At 43.5% G+C, this 22713-nt stretch overlaps 1 protein-coding gene across 1 annotated transcript in view; it reads left to right on the top strand.

Moving 5' to 3' along the window:
• Positions 1 to 543: 543 nt before the first annotated feature.
• The window catches only part of LOC102936869 (cytosolic phospholipase A2 zeta), a 41801-nt gene continuing 19631 nt past the window's right edge, over positions 544 to 22713 (top strand). Inside the window, exons 1-7 of the mRNA XM_007055800.4 lie at positions 544 to 670; positions 2951 to 3023; positions 7648 to 7784; positions 14562 to 14690; positions 20530 to 20579; positions 21132 to 21174; positions 22042 to 22108. Of these exons, the coding sequence (XP_007055862.4) occupies positions 569 to 670; positions 2951 to 3023; positions 7648 to 7784; positions 14562 to 14690; positions 20530 to 20579; positions 21132 to 21174; positions 22042 to 22108 (601 nt within the window). The 5' untranslated portion in view covers positions 544 to 568. The remainder of the gene's footprint in view (positions 671 to 2950; positions 3024 to 7647; positions 7785 to 14561; positions 14691 to 20529; positions 20580 to 21131; positions 21175 to 22041; positions 22109 to 22713) is intronic.

Here is a 22713-nt window from a genome sequence, read left to right on the forward strand (position 1 = left end):
GTGTAATAATGGTGAGATACCCAGGAATGCTGGAAGAGACTATTAGTTGGCCCCTGTCATAGGCTATTGGTCCGGCTTATATGGCAGGCATTGATATCCTGGCTCCTGTTACATCCGGCTGTCTGTCTGAGGTCCTTAATTTAATACCTGCTCCCCTGGACTAGGGATCTTTCCCCACATTTGATGTAACTATTTCTTTAATGCAAAGAAGCTAACCAAACATGCAGCGAAGAACTCAGAGAAATGTGCAGGGATGTTTTTTAAAATGGGCACTGGCCATTTAGGAATATACAAATGAAGTTCCTGTGCTCCGACTTCTTCAAAATGTCTCCAGTCACTGCCTCAGATAATTAGTTTAAAAAGGTAGGTTTGAAATAACATTAAAGAAATATGGCTGGAGGGAGCAGCGCTGTGTGAGTGCTTTCAAGGAAAGGATATTAGAATAACAGCTGTATTGAGGAGCGAACAGAACCAGCTAGTGAACTCAGAGCAGCCCAGTAGTTTTAAACACCGTTCATTCTCTGTTACATTTACCTCAGGCTTGGGAGGTGCCTGGACCGAGTCTCTCATGTTCCGTGCTGTGCTGCTTAGCCGTGTGTCAACCCGAATGCTGCCACTTGTGGCTGCTGTGCTATTTAAGGAGAAAGATACTGAGTTCTCTGACAGGCAGGTAATGTAAACTCTAGCAATTCTTTTGCTATATGATTTTGCAACTACTGAATGAAGAAACTGCAAACTGTTGCACTAGATGTGTAAAACTACAGGCCTGAGCATAGTGCTTATTGTGGTGCGTGGTCCCACTGATGTCAGTAGAAGGTTTAACAATAGTAAGTCCTGCATTTTCCAGTGTATGTTTTCAGGGTCAGGTCCTAACTCTGACCTTTTCAGCATATAGAGTGAGGCCTGGTCTACATCTTAAACTTAGGCTGACCTTGCTACATTGCTCAATGGTGTGAAAAATTCACACCCTGGAGAGATGTAGTTAAGATGACCTAAACCCCGATGTAGACACCACTAGGTCAATGGAGGAATTCTTCCCTCGACTTAGCTACAGCCTCTCGAGGGGGTGGATTTACTACAGCGACGGAAAACCCTTGCTGTTGTCAGTGTCTGCACTACAGAGGCATAACTGCAGTGCTGCAGCTTGTAGTGTAGACATCCTGAGAGAAATCTTCACAATCTCTGGGAGAAAAATGGAAGAGATTTATTTAAATGTTTGCATAACAAAGTTAGAAATACATCATTATTAACCATAAACTGTAGTTGGACTTTGCCCATTCTTCTTCCCAAAACCTCTTGTTCCAGGTGGCAGTCAGAGAGGGGGTGGGGGAAGAATAATTAACTTTGAGGAGACTGAGTAACACTTATTTGCCTCTTTTCTTATCGCTTCATTATTCAAGTATAGAGCAGACTTAATTGACAGTTAGGTTTACATACCTGTAAACAAAAAGAATGAGGAGTACTTGTGGCACCTTAGAGGCTAACAAATTTTTTTGAGCATAAGCTTTTGTGGGCTAAAACCCACTTCATCGGATGCATGCAGTGGAAAATACAGTAGGAAGATATATATACACACACAGAGAACATGAAAAAACGGATGTTGCAAGACCCACTATAACGAGTATGTGGGTACGGCAACACCCATTTTTTCATGTTCTCTCTCTCTCTGTGTGTGTGTGTGTGTGTGTGTGTGTGTGTGTGTGTGTATCTTCCTACTGTATTTTCCACCGCATGCATCTGATGAAGTGGGTTTTAGCCCACAAAAGCTTATGCTCAAATAAGTTTTAGTCTCTAAGGTGCCACAAATACTCCTGTGTTTTTTGCTGATACAGACTGACATGGCTACCACTCTGAAACCTGATACCTGTAAACAGTGATGCAAAATACTTAAGGCTACTGAGCCAGATTACTGCGTTTTGGTTATGTGCTGGATACGGGTTCCTCACACAGGAGGTAAAATCATGAATGAACAAAATTCTCTCTACCAGAACAATTCCCCATTTACGTTAATAAGATTCAAGCTAATGATCTAACAAATAATACAGGCACTGTGGCTTTGGTCAAAGGTTTTGTTCAGGTTCTCAAATTTTTAGGTGTGACCACAGAAGGAAAAAAGTTATGTTCTTACCTTGTGTTAGCTAACACATGCTAACTAACATGAGGTAAAATTCTAGTGAAGACAAGGCAGTTTGCTGTTTTCACACATGGTAGTGGGCTGCTAGCATTTATTTTGACCTGTTACCATGTGTTAATGCTCCAACTAGCTTGCCTTCACAGGGATTTTATCTTGTTAGCTATGACATGTTAATTAACATGACGTTAGAACACACTTTTTTTTTCCTCTAGTGAAAATAAGGCCTCTATACATTTCAAATCAGTAAAGTCAAGCAACACTTGTAAAGGTTAGAATAAAAAAGTGTGTACACTTCATTTCTTGTTTTATATCTCTGAGATAAGTCTGTGCAATAATTTGTGTTATTTATTAGCAAATGAATGTTTTGAAGTTAGTTTTCTAAAATGAGCGCGTGGCAGCTCAACACTCATGGATAGCATATAAAGAACATTTTCACAGAATGTTTCTATGAGACATCATAAAGTCTTCGATCTCAGGTTATATAGCAATATTCTGACTACCATAACTACTCCCTGTCCCTTTGCTGGGACTTTCTCATGGTTCATAGTCCTCAGTTTAATGGAAACAACTGACATCTGAAGATGAGTAGGCAAATCTGAGATATAAAGGCAGATTATTGAAGTAGGTAAGGAAAGGTAGGCCAATTCTACTCTGCTTAGCCTGATGAGCTTCCACTTCCTCAGTTTGAAGTGGTTCTTAGTTTTCTTAGGCTAAGCAATCTTTGGGCTGGCTGGTCCCCTGTTTTTGTTTGATATTAGCAGTTTTCTTAAGGTGAATTGTTGCTGAGTTTAACATTCAGGTTGATTGTCTTTTCAGCATGACAAGCACCTGTACTACAATCTCACGGTGAAAGTCCTCAGAGCTAGAAATATTCACGGCACAGACCTGTGTAAGTCCTTGACCAAAATTATCCAAACTAATGTTCTTCTGTGAACAGAATACTTCAGATTCCATAGCGCTTGTCTGGCCTCTGTCACAAACACTAAATTAACTTTTACAAATTTTTAGTCTTAATTTTTTTTAACTGAGGCTGATGAGGAGAGAAAATAGCGAAATAGCCATGGTAGTTTCCAGGTAAATTGGTAACATGGAGGAACTGTTTAATTTCTGGTAAATTGAAAATGACAAAATTGGTAGGGCAAAAAATGTAGCTCTTGATTTTTTTTTTTTTCTCTGACACTGGTGTAAATGAAGAATAACTCCAGCAAAGTAAACAGTCACACTAGTGTAAAAAGTAGGGTGAGTGCAAAGTGAATCTGGCCCTTTTTACTTTTAACCCTTCTATACTGTGTTAATCCTCTCCTGACCTTTTTAAAAAATAAACTAAACAAAATTAGGTGACAATGTTCAATTCCTTTAGTCAACTCCCTTTGAAAATATTGCTTTTATTTTCAAATTAAAGTTATTCTTAACTAGAGTTTGTCTTTAGCCTGATTTTCAAATATGGTTGCATTTATTAAAAATGAGCACATTTGTTGCGCCTGAAAAAACCATTTGTGCATATAAACAGCCATTTGTGCATGCAAATTAGGTAACTGGGTACCTGGCTACCCCTTTGCATGTTTACTGAATCTCCATGCAGAAATGGCTGTTTATATGCACGTGCATGCGCACACACAGATTTCTGCAGACAGAAAAGGTGATTCTTTTTTGTGGGTGCACCTGTAGGAATTGTAGGCTGTGTGTGGGGAAAGATATGGAGAGAACACAGCCTTTCTTCCAGTTCATCTAACTGTACCTGTATCTCAGTGCACTGTGCTTAGAGGTGGGGATTATATAATTAACTTTGATAAGCTGATCCTACTGCAAAAAGAACCTGAGAGTTCTTCTCGAAGTGCAGTTTTCCTGTATCTTGACGGTTGGCTCCAAGTAGGTTGCACCAGCCAAGAGGTCACGTTGGTGGCTTTGTTCCTGCTCCATCTTCTAGTAGTGATGGGTGTCTGTACAAATAAAGAAAAGTCCGGTTTAACACCCACACTGGCGATAAACTTTATCAGAGTGACACTGGACTCCATTTCAACAAGAGCTATATTCACCACAGAAATATTCCAGTTAATAAGCAATCTGATAGCACAGATTACTTATTGACCAAAGATAACAGTCAAACTGTGCCTTTCCCTTCTAGGTCACATGGCCTCATGTATTTATAACACCATTTGCCAGACTTCATCTATGCTACCTACTGGCCTGGGTCTGGTCAGTCTATGCACCAGACAAGGATCACATCAACACGAGAGTGACCATTCCCTTTCTTATTTGGTGGTCAAACCTGGATGAAATGAGAGTTGGCACCCCCTTCATCACTCCCACTCTTAGTACCATCATCATCATAGATGCATCCCTTATGGGTTGTGGTGCTCACCTGAACAACCACACCATACTAGGTATTTGGATCCTCCACGAGGCCAGACTGCACATCAGTCTACTAGAACTGAGGGCAGACTGTGTGGCATGCAAACTTCTCTCCAGCTCATTTATTCTCTCCATGTCCAAGTAATATTGGGCAACATCACCATGGTCTTTTACATAAATGACAAGGGCAGAGCAAAATCTCTTCCCCTTTGCCTAGAAGCAGCCAGACTTTGGAACGGGTGCACCAGAAATGGCATCACTATCCAATCCATGTACCTTCCAAGGGTTCAATACTCTTTACCAGACAACCTGAACAGACGCTTCTCTGCAGACTGTGAGGGGGAGATGCACAGCTCCGTCCTGAATGAGAGATTCATTCAGTGGGGACCACCTTAATGGGATCTCTTCATGTCCCAAACAAACAGGAAGCTTCCCTTATAGTGCTCCAGAGGAGCTATGGATCATGGCTCCCAGGGCGATGCTCTCCTGTTGTCATGGACGGACAAACTTAGATATGCCTTTCCGCCTGTTCTCCCATTACCATGGGTCTTGAGAAAGATCCATCATGAAAGGGCCAGAGTCATTCTCCTTACACCCACTGGCCCAGACAGTTTTGGTTCCCAGAACTCCTGAGAATGTCAGTTCATCCTCCTCTCAGGATCTGCTCCTTCCTGGATCTCCTTACTCAGGAAGGTGGCAATCAGACACTCCCATCCAGACCTACTCCACCTCATGGCCTGGTGTTTGGATGGGCATCAGAACTAGAGCATCTTTGCTTGGCACCCATCCAAGATATTCTTATTCAAAGTAGGAAAGACTCAACTAGGACCTGCTACCTAGCTAAATGGAGATGCTTCTCTCTACTTAGGCTTAGCATAGGCAGCCTTCTCCAAGTTCTGAGATATCCCAGTTGTTTTAGTTTACCTGCTGTTTTTAAAGATCTCAGATCTTTCCATTAGCTAACTGCAGGTCCATTTTGCAGGGATCAGTGCTTGCCTTCTTCCAGTAAAGAGAGTTCCCATCTTTACTCACCCTACAATAGTGAGATTTATGGAAGGCTTAATTAGAACTTTTCTGCCAGTCGTCAAACCTGCATCTCAATGGGACCTCTATCTCGTCCCATCAGCACTCACCAGGCTGCCATTTGAACCCTTGACAACATGCTCCATGTCCCACCTATCCATGAAAGTTGCATTTTTAGTTGCTGTTACCTCAGCCAGATGCGAGATGGGAACCCTCCTGGCAGGCCCACCATATGCTATTTTTCACACACAAAAGGTCTCCCTTCTGCTCAATCCTAAATTCCTTCCCTAAGTTATTTCTGAATTCCATGTCTACCAAATTTTCCTCCTGAAACTCTGTGCCTCTGTGGAGGAGAGGAGACTTCATTCCCTGGATGTCAGACATGCCTAGTCATTCTACCTGCAGAGGACCAAGTCTACCAGAAAATCACCTAGGCTATTTCTATAGCAGAGAGGTCACAAGGACAAAGTATATCCTGTCAAAGAATCTCTAAATGGATTTCTGGGTGCATCATCATGTGCTACCAATTAGCACTTGTCCCTCTGCCTGATGGGATAAGGTCACACTTCACAAAAGCACAAGCTGTCTCTACAGCATCCCTGCAGGAAGTACTGATAGTGGATATATGCAGAGTAGCTACCTGGAGCTCCATTCACACGTTCACAAAACATTACATACTAGTTCAGGCCTCTGCTGAGGGTGCAGTAGTGGGAGCTGCAGTACTTCAAGCATCTTTGCAGCTGGCATCCTCGCACTCTCCTCCATGATGAGTACTGCCTGCCAGTTACCCATGTGTGGAATATACATAGGGACCAGCACTTGAAGAAATGGAGGTTACTTACATGTAACTGAATGTTCTCAGATGTGTGGTCCATATGTGTATTCCAGTACCTGCTCTCCATGCCCTCTGCTGCTGTCTTCATGGTACGAAGAGGCACTAGAGAGGCCCGCACCACCTTTTATACCCTTGGTCCGGAGCATGAGGTGAGCTCCTGTGCATGTGCAGGCCAGTGGACTCTGCTTGTTAGAATTTCTGGACCTGTGTGGAATACAGACAGGGCCACATGTCTCAAAGAACTTCCAGTTACAGGTCAGTACTCTCAATTTTTGGTGCTTTGGCTGCGTTTTGCATCTTAAGTGGAATTGACTCCATAGGAACATGTTTGTTTTGACAGCCATTTTGAACGCTAGGTTATTGATATTCAGTAGCCCGAACTAAACACTGAAAAGAAAGTGGATAATGAGACATGATGGGTTGGCTTGCAAAGAAAGCTATGAGTAGGGCCCTACCAAATTCATGGCCATGAAAATCGTACCACAGATCATGAAATCTACTCTTGTGTGCTTTTACCCTATACTATACAAATTTCACAGGGGAGACCAGCGTTTCTCAAATTGGGGGTCCTGACCCAAAAGTGAGTTGTGGGGTGTGTGTGTGTGTGTGTGTGTGTGTGTGTCTCACAAGTTTATTTTAGGGGGCTTGTGGTATTGCCACCCTGATTTCTACACTGCTTTCAGATCTGGGTGGCTGGAGAGTGGCGGCTGTTAGTTGGGCACCCAGCTCTGAAGGCAGTGCCCTGCCAGCAGCAGTGCCGAAATAAGGGTGGCAATACCATACCATGCCACCCTTACTTCTGCCTTGCTGACCCCAGAACTGGGCAGCCAGAGAGTGGTGGCTGCTGACTGAGGGCCCAGCTCTGCAGGCAGCAGTGCAGAAGTAAGGGTGGAAATATCATAACGTCATCCTTACTTGTATGCTGCTGCGGGCAGTGGCTCTGCCTTCAAAACTGGGCTCCCAGCCAGTAGCTGCAGCTCTCCAGCTGCCCAGCTCTGAAGGCAGTGCCACCATCAGCAACAGCACAGAAGGAAGGGTAGCAATCCTGCAATCCCCCTACAATAACCTTGCAATCCTCCACCACCCCCCCGCCCCACAACTCCTTTGAGTCGGGACTCAAACAATTACAACACTGTGAAATTTCAGATTTAAAAAGCTGAAATCATGAAATTTATGATTTTTAAAATCCTATGACTGTAAAATTGACCAAAATGGACAGTGAATTTGGTAGGGCCCTAGAGCGGAGGAGAGAAGTTGCCTGTTGAGGGTTTTCCTGATGCCAGTCTTCTGTCCTCCCTTTCAGTGTCCAAGGCAGACTGCTATGTGGCATTGAATCTTCCAACTGCATCTCCAGTCACATCTCGAACACAGGTTGTTTATAATTCCAGTGATCCAGAGTGGAATGAAACCTTTGAATACAGGATCCACAGTGCTGTGAAGGTGAGGTGGGTTTCTTTGACATGGAGCTGGCTAGATTACCCTACTCCATCCGCAGTGGAAGCGTCTTAGCATTCAAAAAACAAAGGGTCATTATTCCAAGACACACACATACTGAAATAAAATTTAGTGATTCAAGATCTGCCTCTATCAAGCTCTTCACTTCACTGGGAAGGTGTATTTCTGATGACAAATGTAGGAGGTAAATTTCAGTGAAGACTTCTTGTTTATTTAAAACAAGGCTCCGAAAAATAGTGGTGCAGGGAAAAGCAGGAGCTGTGCCTTTTAAGGACTCTTGAGATGGAGGCAGGGTAGATGGAGAAATTATGCTTTTTGCAGTTTTCTCAAAGGAAAGTGTTTGCAAGTGGAATATTGTTTATATAGAACTGTACATCTGAAATGCTGTGTGAACTAATCCTCTCAAGATTTCAGTGTGGTTGGGTAAACAAATTCCTGTTGGATACATGAGAAAACTGAGGCCCAAAAGTGTTGTGGTTTCCCCCAAACTACACTGGAAGTCTGTGACAAAGCCAGGGTTAAAAGTCAGGTTTCCAATCCAAAGCTCAAATCATTAGACACCACTGCCTCATTAAAAAAGAACCATAAGGCATAATTGGAGATGGGGTATCAAATTCAGCATCCCCATACAGGAGTTTAAGGAAGAGGGGCAAGGTAGGAATGCTGTTGCTCACCAGGATGTCATGTGGGATTGGCTGACTGTTCTCACTTGGTCTGCCTTGTGGAAAGGCTTTGGCTCCTGGGCTGGTGTGTAGGGGTTTTATGACAGGTGTTGTAGATATGTACAACATAATCTTCTGTGAAAAGAAGTCAACAGACTATACAAAAAGTTAATCAATTTCTTATTGATAGCCAAGTAGTGACAGCACAATAATATCTGTAATACTTTTCTCTGTAGGAAGCCACTCTGCAGGAAGCCTGAAACGCTGCCTGTTTTTTCAAACTTGCTAGGGCAGCAGCCATTAGAGTTATGTTGAAAAACTTATGTACCCCTGAGCCTTCCTAAATAATATCACTTGTTTAAGACACAACGTATCACTTGATTACTGAATTGCATGGCATTCAAAACCGCTCACAAAGCACAGGAGGCCAAGACCTCTGAGAAAAGTTTTCATAATCAAATGCAGGGGATGCTGGCTTATATTGGTTGATAGCTAACTGGTTCTTGTCTAATGTGTTTGCCTAACTGTCTGACATTCTCTCCCCGACCAATAAGCTCATTGTGTCCAGGGCTGGCCTTACCATGAGGCGAACTGAGGCGGCCACCTCAGGTGCCAGACTTGGGGGGAGGAGGGCGCCAGTAGGACCCAGAGTGTAGAAAATTGTCTGCTGCTGGTGCATGTGTATTCTCTCTGCTCTAGATGCACAGAGATGGTGGAGTGCTGTGCTGGAGGAAGGAGGGCACAAGAGACATAACAGGCAGGCAGGAGAAAAGGAGAGAGGGAATAACAGAAAGCAGCAGGAGCTGCAGGGACAGAGAGAAGGAAGAGCCTCTTATGTGCCTCTCTAGCACCCCCAGGAGCCTGGACTGATTAACACCAGCTTCTCAGGGAGCTCCCTGTTTCCTGCTGCTTCCCTGAACCCACTTGAAGAGAACAGGCAGTCAACTGAAGTAGGAGGAGCCAGTTAGGCCCTTAAGACGCTGATATCTTCCCTCACTCAGACCCTGCTACCAGCCTGCTTATGTGTCCCCTTCAACTGAGTGTTGAGAGCCACTATAGCTGGCACAGAACAGCAGTCATGAATGAAAGAAGAAAACACCCCTCTGGGGCAGCATTCAGAAAAAGAAAGAAAGCAAAGGAAGCTTTTCTATCTAAGCAGGAAGTAGTTCTCCTGAGCTACCTAGACACAAATGTTCACAGTGAGCCTTCTGGCCCCAGTGAGGACGTGAGTGGTGAGGAGATGCCTGATCTTCCAGTTAGTCAGAGTGCAGGTGACCTGGCAGCTACTGCAGCATCCATATCTCCATCTCAAATGGATGTAACCATGCACAGTCCTGAAGAAAAGTATAGATCAGACAAGAGTGTGGTGGAGGCACAAGAAACAGCTGCTGCTGCTGAGTTTGTTCCTTAAGTCTAGATGATCCAGGACTGTGGACCCACTTGAGCAGTAGCCTGAGGGACTTCCTTGTACTGCATGGGCCACAGCAAGTGAAAAACTTCCTGTTCCCCAAAGACAATGAAAATAGAAGTTTTCATCCAACACATTACTGGCGTGAAATCCCCAATGGTGACAAAGTGGAGAGGCCATGGCTTATGTACTTAAAAACCCAGAATGCTGCATACTGTTTCTGTTGCAAACTCTTCCAATCTAATGTTCCAGCTGCATTGGGTTCTACAGGAACAAAGGACTGGAAAAATCTGTCTAGAAATCTGGCATGCCATGAGAAGGCAGCAAATCACCGGAGAGCATTCCATAGGTGGAAAGAGCTTGAGATGAGACTAAGGTTAAAGGCCACCATAGATGATCAGCATCAAGAGAAGATTGCATCAGAGTCTCTTCACTGGCAAAATGTTCTGAAAAGGCTCATTGCCATTGTGAGAATGCTTGCTACCCAAAACCTAGCACTGCGTGGCACTTAAGATCAGCTGTATGTGCCAAACAATGGAAACTTCCTTAAAATTGTGGAGCTGATGGCTGAGTTTGATGCTGTACTCCCAGGAGCATGTAAGAAGAGTCACCACCCAAGAAATGTACGCACACCACTACCTTGGAAAAACAATTCAAAATGAGATCATACAGTTACTGGCAACAAAAGTCAAACAGAAGATTGTGGCAGATCTGAAGTCAGCAAGATATTGCTCTGTTATTCTGGACTGCACACCTGACATCAGCCATACGGAACAAATGGCTTTAATGGTGAGTTTTGTAACAACAACAGAACCTAGTGAAAATGTCTCTGCAGTGGTGACTGTCAGAGAGCATTTTCTAGAAGTTATTGACATTGATGATACTACAGGAGCTGGTGTGACAAACGTGCTTCTTAAAAGGTCAAAAGATACGGGAATTGCGATAGTTGACATGAGAGGTCAGGGCTACGATAATGGTGCCAATATGAAAGGAAAGAACAGAGGAGTGCAGACACGGATTTAAACCCTCGAGCTTTTTTTGTCCCATGCAGTTCTCATTCATTGAACTTGGTGGTTAGTGAGGCTGCTGAATTTTTTAATGTAATTCGAAGCATCTATGTATTTTTCTCTGCATCAACTCATCGATGGCAAATTTTGAAGCAACATCTGGGAACATCCTCTCTCACACTGAAACCACTGAGTGCCACATGATGGGAAAGTCAAGTGGAGGAGTTAAAGCCTGTCAGACACCAAATTGGGAAGATAGATGATGCCATAGTTGCCATTATGGAGGATAATGCTATCACAGAAACTGTTCATGGGAGAACAATGGCAGAGGGAAATGACATCACCAGAAACATACCTAACTTCAAATTTCTGTGTGGCTTAGTGTTGTGACATGACACTGTTTGAAATAAATGTTCTAAGCAAGAGACTCCAAGGTGTTGACCTTGAAATATCTGGAGCAATGGAATAGCTGGACAAAGCAAAGTCATACCTACAGTCTTATCGGTCAGATGAGGAATTTCAAAACGTTCTGAAGAGTGCACAGAAGTTGGCAGAGGAACTTCACACTGAAGCTATTTTCCCACCCATTCAAGAACACAGGAGTCACTGAAGAAGACATTTTGATTGCAAAGCCAGGATAATCCCATAAGAGACCCCAAACAACAATTCAAAGTTGTATTCTTTAACCAGGTGCTAGATTGTGCAATACAGTCAGTTGAAGAACGTTTCATGCAGCTCAAGGAACACAGCAGTATATTTGGGATGTTGTATGATATTCCAAAACTCCTCACTATACCTGAAGAAGACCTACACCAGCAATGCAGGACACTGGAGACAGTGTTGACACATGATGACATGCACGATATTGATGCAAGTGCTTAGGTGATGAACTGAAAGTCCTTTCAAGATATATTTGAGCAGTATCAACTCCAAAGGCTGTTCTGGAATATATGTGCACAAATAAGATGACCACCCTCTTTCCAAATGCTTTTGTTGCTCTGCACATACTTCTAACACTTCCTATAACAGTTGCGAGTGGAGAACACAGCTTCTCCAGGCTGAAGTTAATAAAAACACATCTACGCTCCACAATGACACAGGAGAGGCTGGTTGGCCTTGCAACCATCTCAGTAGAGCACGAGCTGGCTCAGACGGTGGACCTTCAGCGGAAGCAGTTCAAATCTTTAAAACCAAGAAGGCATGGAAAGCACCACTTTGATTATTGAAACAGATAAAAATGCCAGTGTTTTCTATGCTGACAAGAGAAGTTATATTTGCTGTTTAGGCATTTGAAAGTTAAGTGTTACTTAAAACTTCGGACAAAGTCTTTTAAGTTGTTAGTTCTCCTTTATTGGGGTAGGTAGCAGAGCAGTACCATGAGAGGAGTAGAACAGGAAGAAGGCAGAATTGAGACCTTTCAAAGTTTTGACCCAAGTGAGGGGACATGGGGGCGTCATTTGATCTCCCCGGCACAGGTGCCAAAATGTTTTGGACTGGCCCTGATTGTGTCCTACCCCAGAGCATTACTGTTGGCTATTAGCAGGAATGTACTGCAGTATTTAAATGCTTGTCTAGCTTAGAATTTTTTTCCCAACTTAATATATTGAGTAGAACTAAATGGGGTCTCTGCTGTCTATGCTTGTGCTTCTGCCATCACATGGCTATGCTAGTTGCTTGCCTTCTGTTCAAGTCTTCTCCCCTTCTCTACTTTTCCTCTTGTTCTGCCTCTTCCTCTTGCTCTGTTCCTTCACTCCTTCCAGACCCCAAGTCTGTTACTGGGGAGAATATGTTGTGTATTTGGTTGCACCAGTCCCTACCGCCACTCTCTTTGTCACATAGATGCCTGTGTGTCTATCGATTACCTCACCTCTTCAGGTGTCATATGTTCAGTGAGAGTGCTATGTATACTGACCCTAGGTGCATTGGCTGTGCCACGTTCTCCAGTCTGGAGCACATGCTAGCAGAAGTAGCATCCATGTGGAGGTCTGTCACAAACACAAACTTAGTAGGGGAAATGTTTTACTTGTTTGAAAATAAAAGGGTAGAAGACTTCAAGTCCCCAGGGCCTGATGAAATGCATCCTAGAATACTCAAGGATCTGACTGAAAAGATATCTGAGCCATTAGTGATTATCTTTGAAAAGTTATGGAAGATGCGAGAGATTCCAGAAGACTGGAAAAGGGCAAATATAGTGCCAATCTATAAAAAGAGAAATAAGGACAACCCGTGGAATTACAGACCGGTCAGCTTAACTTCTGTACCTGGCAAGATAATGGAGCAAATAATTAAGCAATCAATTTGCAAACATCTAGAAGATAATAAGGTGATAAGTAACAGTCAGCATGGATTTGTCAAGAACAAATAGTGTCAAACCAACCTGATGGCTTTCTTTGAGAAGGTAGTGGATGCGGGGGGAAGCAGTAGATGTGGTATATCTTGACTTTAGTAAAGCTTTTGATACGGTCTCGCATGACCTTCTCATAAACAAACTAGGTAAATGCAACCTACATGGAGATACTATAAGGTGGGTGCAAAACTGGTTGGGAAAACCGTTCCAAGAGAGTGGTTCAGAGTCATGCTGGAAGGGTATAATGAGTGGGGTCCTGCAGGGATCACTTCTGTTCAATCTCTTAATCAGTGATTTAGATAATGGCATAGAGCATACACTTATAAAGTTTGTGGATGATACCAAGCTGGGAGGGGTTGCAAGTGCTTTGGAGGATAGGATTAAAATTCAAAATGGCCTGGACAAATTGGACAAACTAGAGAAATGTTTGAGGTAAATAGGATGAAATTCAGTAAGGACAAATGCAAAGTACTCCATTTAGGAAGGAACAATCAGTTGCACACATACAAAATGGGAAATGCCTGCCTAGGAAGGAGTACTGCAGAAAGGGATCTGGGGGTCAGAGTGGATCGTAAGCTAAATATGAGTCAATAGTGTAACACTGTTGCAAAAAAGCGAAAATCATTCTGGGATGTATTAGCAGGAGTGTTGTAAGACACAAGAAGTAATTCTTCCACTTTACTCCACGCTGATTAGGCCTCAACTGGAGTATTGTGTCCAGTTCTGGGTGCCACATTTCAAGAAAGATGTGGACAAATTAGAGAAAGTCCAGAGAAGAACAACAAAAATGATTAAAGGTCTTGAAAACATGACCTCTGAGGGAAGATTTAAAAAATTGGGTTTGTTTAGTCTGGAAAAGAGAAGACTGAGTGGGGACATAAGTTTTCAAGAACATAAAAGGTTGTTACAAGGAGGAGGGACAAAAATTGTTGTTCTTAGCCTCTGAGGATAGGCCAAGAAGAAGTGGACTTAAACTGCATCAAGGGAGGTTTAGGTTGGACATTCGGAAAAACTTCCTAACTGTCAGGGTGGTTAAGCACTGGAATAAATTGCTTAGGAAGGTTGTGGAATCTCCATCATTGGGGATTTTTAAGAGCAGATTAGACAAACACCTGTCAGGAATTGTCTAGATAATACTTAGTCCTGCCATGAGTGCACGGGACTGGACTAAATGACCTCTTGAGGTCCCTTCCAGTCCTATGATTGTATGATAAGACAAAGGACAGAATAACAAATGAATTGAGAATGTCCCTTTATTCCACATTAGGCTATGATAGATTTTATTTGACTGTGGAAGATAAGATGTTTAGATAAGATTTCTTGCTTCTCTCATTGCAGAATATCGTGGAGTTCACCTTCTATGACAAAGGCATTGTGCTGAGGAGTCATGCTGCCTCCATTCATTTTGATGTGGGGAATATTATCCCAGGGCAGACTTTGAATCACACATTTGTGCTAAATCCCCAGGTGAGACTTTTCTACCCAACTTCCCAGTGGGGAAAAGACTAGTGCAGGTAGGATGTGTAATTGACATGTGATGAAGAGGCTGGTAGTTGTACCAGGATTACTTCCCACATTAGGTATGTAGCAAGTGTTGATTTATTAAATATTCCTTTTCAAAATGGAGTATAATGTGGCTAACGAATCTCAACCTATGCAGTTGTCCTGGATCACGTTTCAGAGATAACACTGAATAATTATGTTCTGCTTTTTATCCAGAATTCCTTTGAAGCATTAGCTCTTAAAGCTTCCACCATAGCCCCGTGTTCAAACTACCCTGTTGTTTGGCTTCCAGGGCTCACAATATGACACAAACCCTTAGAAATTATTGGTGATGTTTGATATTGAGTCACTGGTGAAAATTCCTCAGGGAAATATTCAGATTTAAAGTCCATATTGCCTCCACGTCCCTTGCCACATTTCTGCATGAAATAGAAGGCAATTGCCAAAGTAGGTTGTATGGGAGATTTCTTGGGGTGTTTTTAAAAAAAACACTATACTGTCCTTTTTGGGAAACATCATGCATTTATGCCTTGTAGGCTGTCAATGCTTCAGAGGAGGTAGTGCGCACAAAAGGTGAATGTATCGGCTGATATCTAAACTAGAGGCCTGTGAACTGATTAACAATGGAGTTGTACAAAATTCTGCAGTTCTGTTTTGCAGGGGTTCATGTAAATCTCCTTTCAGTTTTGCTCTGTGAGGGATCAGAGTCCTTGAGTTCCAGGTTAGAATGAAACTCACCTGAAAGCAGTGAATTCTTTGTGGTTTCTACATGAAATCATACATTGGCCCAGCAGGTTTCACAAACCCAGCATGAGGTTTGGATTTGTAATCAGGGCTCAGTTTGGTGGAAGAAGAATGATGGTACTCTCCCAACCTCCATTCACAATCAAATCTTTGCCCATTTGAGAGACCAGTCTGTTTTTCCTGAGGGAGTAATTGCGAGGGGAATTCAGGGAGACAGAATGCAATTATTCAAGCAGAATTTTCCTTGGAGGGTGAAACAAACACATCTACTCTTGCAAAAACATGCACTTTAAGCAGAACAACCACCGCTGTTCAACTATACTGGACCCTTACTGACCCAGAGGGAAATATGACTTCATTGTCATCACCACATCCTGCAGTATATAGATTTTTCTTTGAGGTCTTCCATCTAAGCACTGATTAGACTTTAATCATATTTTAGCTGGGGAGATCTGAGGTAGCAGGAGTGCAGGCCATAGAGGGAAGCCAAGGCATGACTATTGGCACAGAAGACCTATGGTTAGAAATGGCCGTTAAGGGTACATATGAGCTCATTACCTTGATGAAACTGGGTATAATTTCCCTTTTTGGAAGGGTCTCCACTATAAGCTGCTGCATTTGTCTTGGAATCCAGATTATATAAATCAGTTTGTGTTTTGTTTGCTCTTCATATCCTCTATCACGTTATATCTGAGCTCCTCTGCTATATGGTGAGAACAAGCACAACCCCCCACCACTGCTGTTGCTGCCACCTCAGCTGACTGAATGCTGTCAGGGCACTGCTGTGACTAAAGACTATCTGGGAGCTTATGATAAAGTGTAACCTACACACCTCCTGGGTGTGGTGTTCTGTCCCATCTAGTGGCATTGAGACCACTTAGAGAGAAAGAGAGAGAGATTAACGAGTCTGCTCTACAGCCTTAGCCAAGAGCCAATTGGCTTTTAGCTCATGCAGTAGAGGCTCATGCACTAAAAGCTCCAGAGCCCCCACTTGTGACACCGACAGACCCTGGTCATCAGGATCAAACCTGGGGCCTCTGGAGCTTAGTGCATGAGCCTCTACTGCATGAGCTAAAAGCCAACTGCTTTTTAGCTAAGGCTGTAGAGCAGACTCATTAATCTCCCTGTCTCTCTGTCAGGGGTGGGCAAACTTTTTGGCCCAAGGGCCACATCGGGGTTGCGAAACGGTATGGAGGGCCGGGTAGGGAAGGCTGTGCCTCCCCAAACAGTCTGGCCCCCACCCCCATCCGCCGCCTCCTACTTCCCGCCCCCTGACTGCCCCCCTTAACTCCCAACTCATCCACCCGCCCCCCCGCTCCTTGTCCACTGACTGCCCCCTTCCGGGACCCCACGCCCTATCCAACCTCCCCTGCTCCTTGTCCCCTGACTGCCCCAACCCCATCCACACCCTGCCCCATGACAGGCACCCCGGGACCACTGACCGATCCAATCCCCCCACACTCCTTGTCCCCTGACTGCCCCCTCCTGGGACCCCCATCCCTGACTGCCCCCTCCTGGGACCCCCATCCCTAACTGTCCCCCCAGGACCTTACCCCCTATCCAACCCCTCCCTTCTCCCTGTCTCCTGATCACCCCCCCACCCCAAACCTCCGCCCCATCCAATCACCCCCCCTCTCACTGCCCCCTTACCATGCTGCTCAGAGCGGCAGGACAGGCTTATTGGAAAGCCTGGGAGGTGAGCGGGTGCAAACTGCGCAAACCACACGGCCAGCTGAGGCTGCGGGGGAGGGACTGGGGGCTGGCCTCCCTGGCCGGGAGCTCAAGGGCTGGGTAGGATGGTCCCGTGGGCCAGATGTGGCCCGTGGGCCATAGTTTGCTCACCTCTGCTCTAAGTGGTCTCGGTGCCACTAGATGGGACAGAACAACACACCAGAAGGTGTGTGGGTTACAAAATCACTTGTTTTTTTAGTAGAGAAGTACTTGCTTCTTGCTGTTGCCTCCACTTTACTCCCATTTAAGATTATTAACCACAATGTTTCTCTGTATATTTAGCCCTCCAGCAACATAAATGAGCATAAGATGCATGGGTGGAGGGTAACCTCAGCAGTTTCTCTCTTCATATCAGTTGGGTTTAGCTTCATGGTGAAGGTGCTATGTTTGGACTAGGAGAAGATGGGTGGGTACCATCTTCCACACTATTAGCTCTCTATGCCAGCCTCAGGGGTGGCTGCCTGTTAACAGAGAAAGGGGAAGGAGAATGGAGAGAATAAAAATTTAGACTAAATGAGAGGCTACATGTCTTTGGATGAGAGACAGGTCAGCTCAGATATCTGTAAAGCCCCAGTGTGAAAGATAACTTTGTGAGAAGTTACATAAGAACAGAAGAACAGTCAAACTGGGTCATGCCAATGGTCCATCGAGCCCAGTATCCTGCCTTCCTACAGTGGTCAGTGACAGATGCTTCAGATGGAGTGAACAGAACAGGGCAAAATATCAAGTGATACATCTTTGTCATCTAGTCCCAGCTTCAGCCAGGGAGAGGTCAGATACCAAGAGCATGGGGTTGTGTCCCTGACCCACTTAGCCATTGATGAACTTATCCCCCATTAACTTATCTAATTCTTTTTTGAGCTCAGATAAACTTTTGGCCTTCCCAACATCCCCAGGCAATGAGTTCCACAGGTTGATTGTGCATTGAGTGAAGTACTTCCTTTTGTTTGTTCTAAACCTGCTGACTATTAATGTAATTGGGTGACCCTTAGTTCTTTTGTTATGTGAAGGGGTAAATAACGCTTCCTTATTCTTTCTCCACACCATTGATGGTTTTATAGACGTCTGTTATATCCCCCCTAATCTGTCTCTTTTCCAAGCTGAACAGTCTGTCTTTTTACTATCTCCTCATACTGCTAATAATTCTTGTTGCCCTTTTCTGTACTACTGCCAATTCTAATATATCTTCCTTGAGTTGGGATGACCAGAACTGCATACAGTATTTCAGGTGTGGGTGTACCATGGATTTCTATAGTGGAACTATGATAATTTCTGTCTTATTATTTGTCCTTTTCCTAATGGTTCCTAACATTGTTAACTTTTTCGTCTGCTGCTGCACATCGAGCAGATTCCGAGAACTATCCACAATCTTTCTTGAGTAATGACAGCTAATTGACCCCATCATTTTGTATGTATAGTTGAGATTATGCTTTCCAATACCCATTACTTTATTTTTATCAACATTGAATTTCATTTGCTCTTTTAAAAAGAAAAGGAGTACTTGTGGCGCCTTAGAGACTAACAAATTTATTTGAGCATAAGCTTTCGTGAGCTACAGCTCACTTCATCGGATGCATTCTGTGCATTTTTTTCCCACTGAATGCATCCGATGAGGTGAGCTGTAGCTCACGAAAGCTTATGCTCAAATAAATTGGTTAGTCTGTAAGGTGCCACAAGTACTCCTTTTCTTTTTGCGAATACAGACTAACATGGCTGCTACTCTGAAACCTGTCATTTGCTCTTTTGTAGCCCAGTCACCCATTTTTGTGAGATCTCTTTGTAAGTCTTTGCAGTCAGCTTTTGACTTAACTATCTTGAGAAATTTTGTATTGTCTGCAGACTTTGCCATCTTAGTGTTTTACCCCTTTTTCCAGATCATTGATGAATATGTTGAATAGCAGTACAGTTGGTCTCAGTACAGATCCTTGGGGGACCTGGCTATTTACCTCTCTCCACTGTGAAACTGACCATTTATTCCTACGCTTTGTTTCCTGTCTTTTAACCCGTTACTGATCCATGGGAGTACCTTCCCTCTTATCCCATGACTGCTTACGGTGCTTAAGACCCTTTGGTGAGGGACCTTGTCAAAGGCTTTCTCAAAGTCCAAATATACTGTATCCACTGGATCACCTTTGTCCATATGTTTGTTGACCCTCTCAACGAATTCTGATAGATTGGTGAGACAGGATTTCCCTTTACAAAATCTGTTGGCTCTTTCTCAACATATTGTGTTCATCTCTGTATCTAATAATTGTCTTCTTTACTATAGTTTCAACCAATTGGCCTGGTACTGAAGTTAGGCTTACTGGCCTATAATTACCCGAGTTACCTCTCGAGCCTTTTTAAAAAATCTGTGTTACATTAGCTCTTCTCCAGTCATTTGGTACAGAGGCTGATTTAAGCAATAGGTTATATACCACAGTTCTGCAGTTTCATATTTGAATTCCTGCAGAACTCTTGGGTGAATATCATCTGGTCCTGGCGACGTATTACTGTTTACAATTTGTTCCAAAACCACCTCTTTTGACACCTCAATCTGGAAGAGTTTCTTAGATTTATCACTTAAAAAGAATGGCTCAGGTGTGGGAATCTCCATCACATCCTGGGAAATGAAGACTGGCACAAAGAATTCATTTAGCTTTTCTGCAACAGCTTTGTCTTCCTTGAGTGCTCCTTTAGCACCTCAATCATCCAGTGGCCCCACTGATTTTTTGGCAGACTTCCTGCTTCTAATGTATTTAATTTCTTTTCCCCACAGTTTTTGTGTATCATACTAGTTGCGCTTCAAATTCTTTTTTGGCTTGCCTAATTATACTTTTAAATTTGACTTGCCAGAGTTTGTGCACATTTCTATTTTCCTCAGTAGGATTTCACTTCCAATTTTTAAAGGATGTCTTTTTGTCTCTAACTATCTCTTTTACGCTGTTGTTTGGCCATGGTGGCATTTTTTGATTCTCTTACTGTTTTTTTTTTTATTTGGGGTAAACATTTAGTTTAAACCTGTATTATGGTGTTTTAAAAAAGCTTCCATGCAGCTTGCAGGCATTTCCGTCTTGTGACTGTTCCTTTTAATTTTCATTTAAATAGCTTCCTCATTTTTGTATAGTTCCCCTTTTTTGAAGTTAAATGCTACTGTGGAGGTTTTCTTTGGCGTTCTTCCCCCTTCCCCCAGTCACCATCCTGGTCAGGTGGTCGGTAGTATATTCCTACTACTATACTCTTATTATACAAGCATTGAATTTCTATCCAGAGATTGGGGTGGGTCTGGAGCTATGAAATGTACTCTCCAATATTCAGGTGACCCACTGTGTGTCTGGTCTCTTTCAAGGAAAAGGAGGGGAGAGAAGAGTTGGATGTGGAATTTTCTTTGGAAGAAAGGTGAGGTTCCCCCCAGGTGCTGCTAACTGTCCATCTAGTTTTGAATTAACCCTTTACAATCCACTGTAGTACATCTCAGTGTACTCACTCTGTGAGGGGATGCGATTATACGTGCCAACAAGGCTGCTGCTTCCTCAGTTTGAAGGGGTTCTTGAAGCACTGCTCCGAGGAAGTCACAGCCTTGGTATCCTAGATGTGTCTAGGGCAGGTTAATTCAGCTGGATATTTCACAGTATATATTCCAGTGTTTCGTTGCAGTATGTCTGGGATGGCTGGTATCCTGTTCAAATCCTTCCTCCTTGGTTCTGGCTATCCTGTGACAAGGTGGGAGAATCCAAAGCAGTTGTGTAAAACCAAGATACTATTTTTTTCTCCGACAGTGGAAAACTTTTGTCTGACATAAAGGAAGCATTTGCTTCAGTGTCAGATTATAGATTATAAAAAGCCTGTCATAGTTTAGACCCCAATGCAGAGAGTTGGGAGAGGGAGATAAGGGGGATGATTGTAGCTAAGGAACCAAAACTCATTCATATTATCCCTTCATTTCCACAGCACAGATCCCCACGCTGAGTCCATCACCAATGGAGTTCTAGTGGTGAGAAGAAGATGTGTTTTTACTTACATGCTGGAGGACTGTTATTTAGTGTGGGTTGTGCTGTTGGTGGTGCACTGCTTTCCGAAATCCCCTTTCATTCTCTCAAATCAGAGAGACTCTCTCCTTGGCTGTGATTGTAGTGATGTCTCCCACTTCCCCACAGGGTGTCAGCTGGGTATGTACCTGGGACTTTAAGTACCACAGAAGAGACCTCAACCTCATGAGCTAAAGAATAACTCCATTAGCTGGTTGCAGTAGTAGGCTGTGATACTCTAGTGGACTTACCACTAAAGGGTGACTTGATCCACTTTTTCCATATGTTACACTGTCACCTGGAAGCATTTCTTGAAATTGCTTTGTCTGGCAGCGGGGTGATAGTTTTCATTGCAGAGCATCTGCTGTGGGGCAGATTTTGAAAAGCTGTGTTTCTGGAGAACGTATGTGGGGTGGGGAGAGTATTTTGGATCTCTCCCAGTGCTGAGGTACACATAGCTTTCCACAGAAGATGGTAGTGGTACACCTGCCTCTTCACATCCCTGCACTCCCATTCCTGTGCCCCTTAGTAACAAATGAGCTTAGGAGCCAATCTCTCCAGGCCAATTTTATATGGCACTAGTTTAGGTCAGAAGCAATCAGGAATAAAAGTTGGAGGAAGGTGGTCAAGCCACAGAGTCACCCTGAGCACTGCGAGGAGAGTCTTGCTTAGGGGAAATGCTCTTCTGGATGCAGGAACATATCTGTCCTGAGTTTTGTCCTTGGATTATTCTAGTAACTTCTCATCATAGAGACTAGCATTAGCGTCCGTGAGGAAATGAACACAATTTCCTAGTCAGAGTTAAGTTCTCATGGCCCATTCTTTTCACATAGGCTCATCCCTGCCTGTGTGTTCAAGGCTCCATCAATAAAAGTGAGAAGACCAAATGGATAATACAGGGTAGGTCTTGTGAGAGATATGGCAATTTCCTGCAATAGCCTTGAAAAACCTTACTGAATTAAGTTAAGTGTCTTTGGAGTCCATTGTGTTAAATGCAAATGTTATGTATTATTGTGGGCCTTTGTCTGCTGATCACCTTTTCCATGAGGCCAGGATCAAAGGTCCAAGCTGTGTAAAGGAAAAACTGAGCTATTCATGGCTGTTATGAACTTGTGGTCACAGAAAAACCCCTTTGTGGGGTTTGAAGGACTGCCTAGTAACAGAGCTCTTGCTCGAGGTTGAGGGGTGATCTCAGGCAAGTCTATTAGCATGCATGTAGGTTCCTTTATGGTTTTTAATGTGTTTTCTCTGTAATGCTTTCACCTTAAGAATAAATGTGCTTGCTTACAAAGGCCCATGTGATAACTTATAACTGCTGGCAATTACAGCTATTCATACCCTTCAAAGAGAAAGCAAAGTGCAGATGCCTAGCCTGTTCATGGAGTCTGGCTTCCTGGGGATATCACAATGTAGGCAGGGAATTACTGTGCAGCCTAGAAACACTCTGATCCGGAGGGAGAGAAATGTGGTCTCTGCCCAAGAGAGGACAGTTGAGGAGCTGGGAG

Source organism: Chelonia mydas, chromosome 6 (assembly GCF_015237465.2).
Source record: "Chelonia mydas isolate rCheMyd1 chromosome 6, rCheMyd1.pri.v2, whole genome shotgun sequence".
Classification (NCBI taxonomy): domain Eukaryota; kingdom Metazoa; phylum Chordata; order Testudines; family Cheloniidae; genus Chelonia; species Chelonia mydas.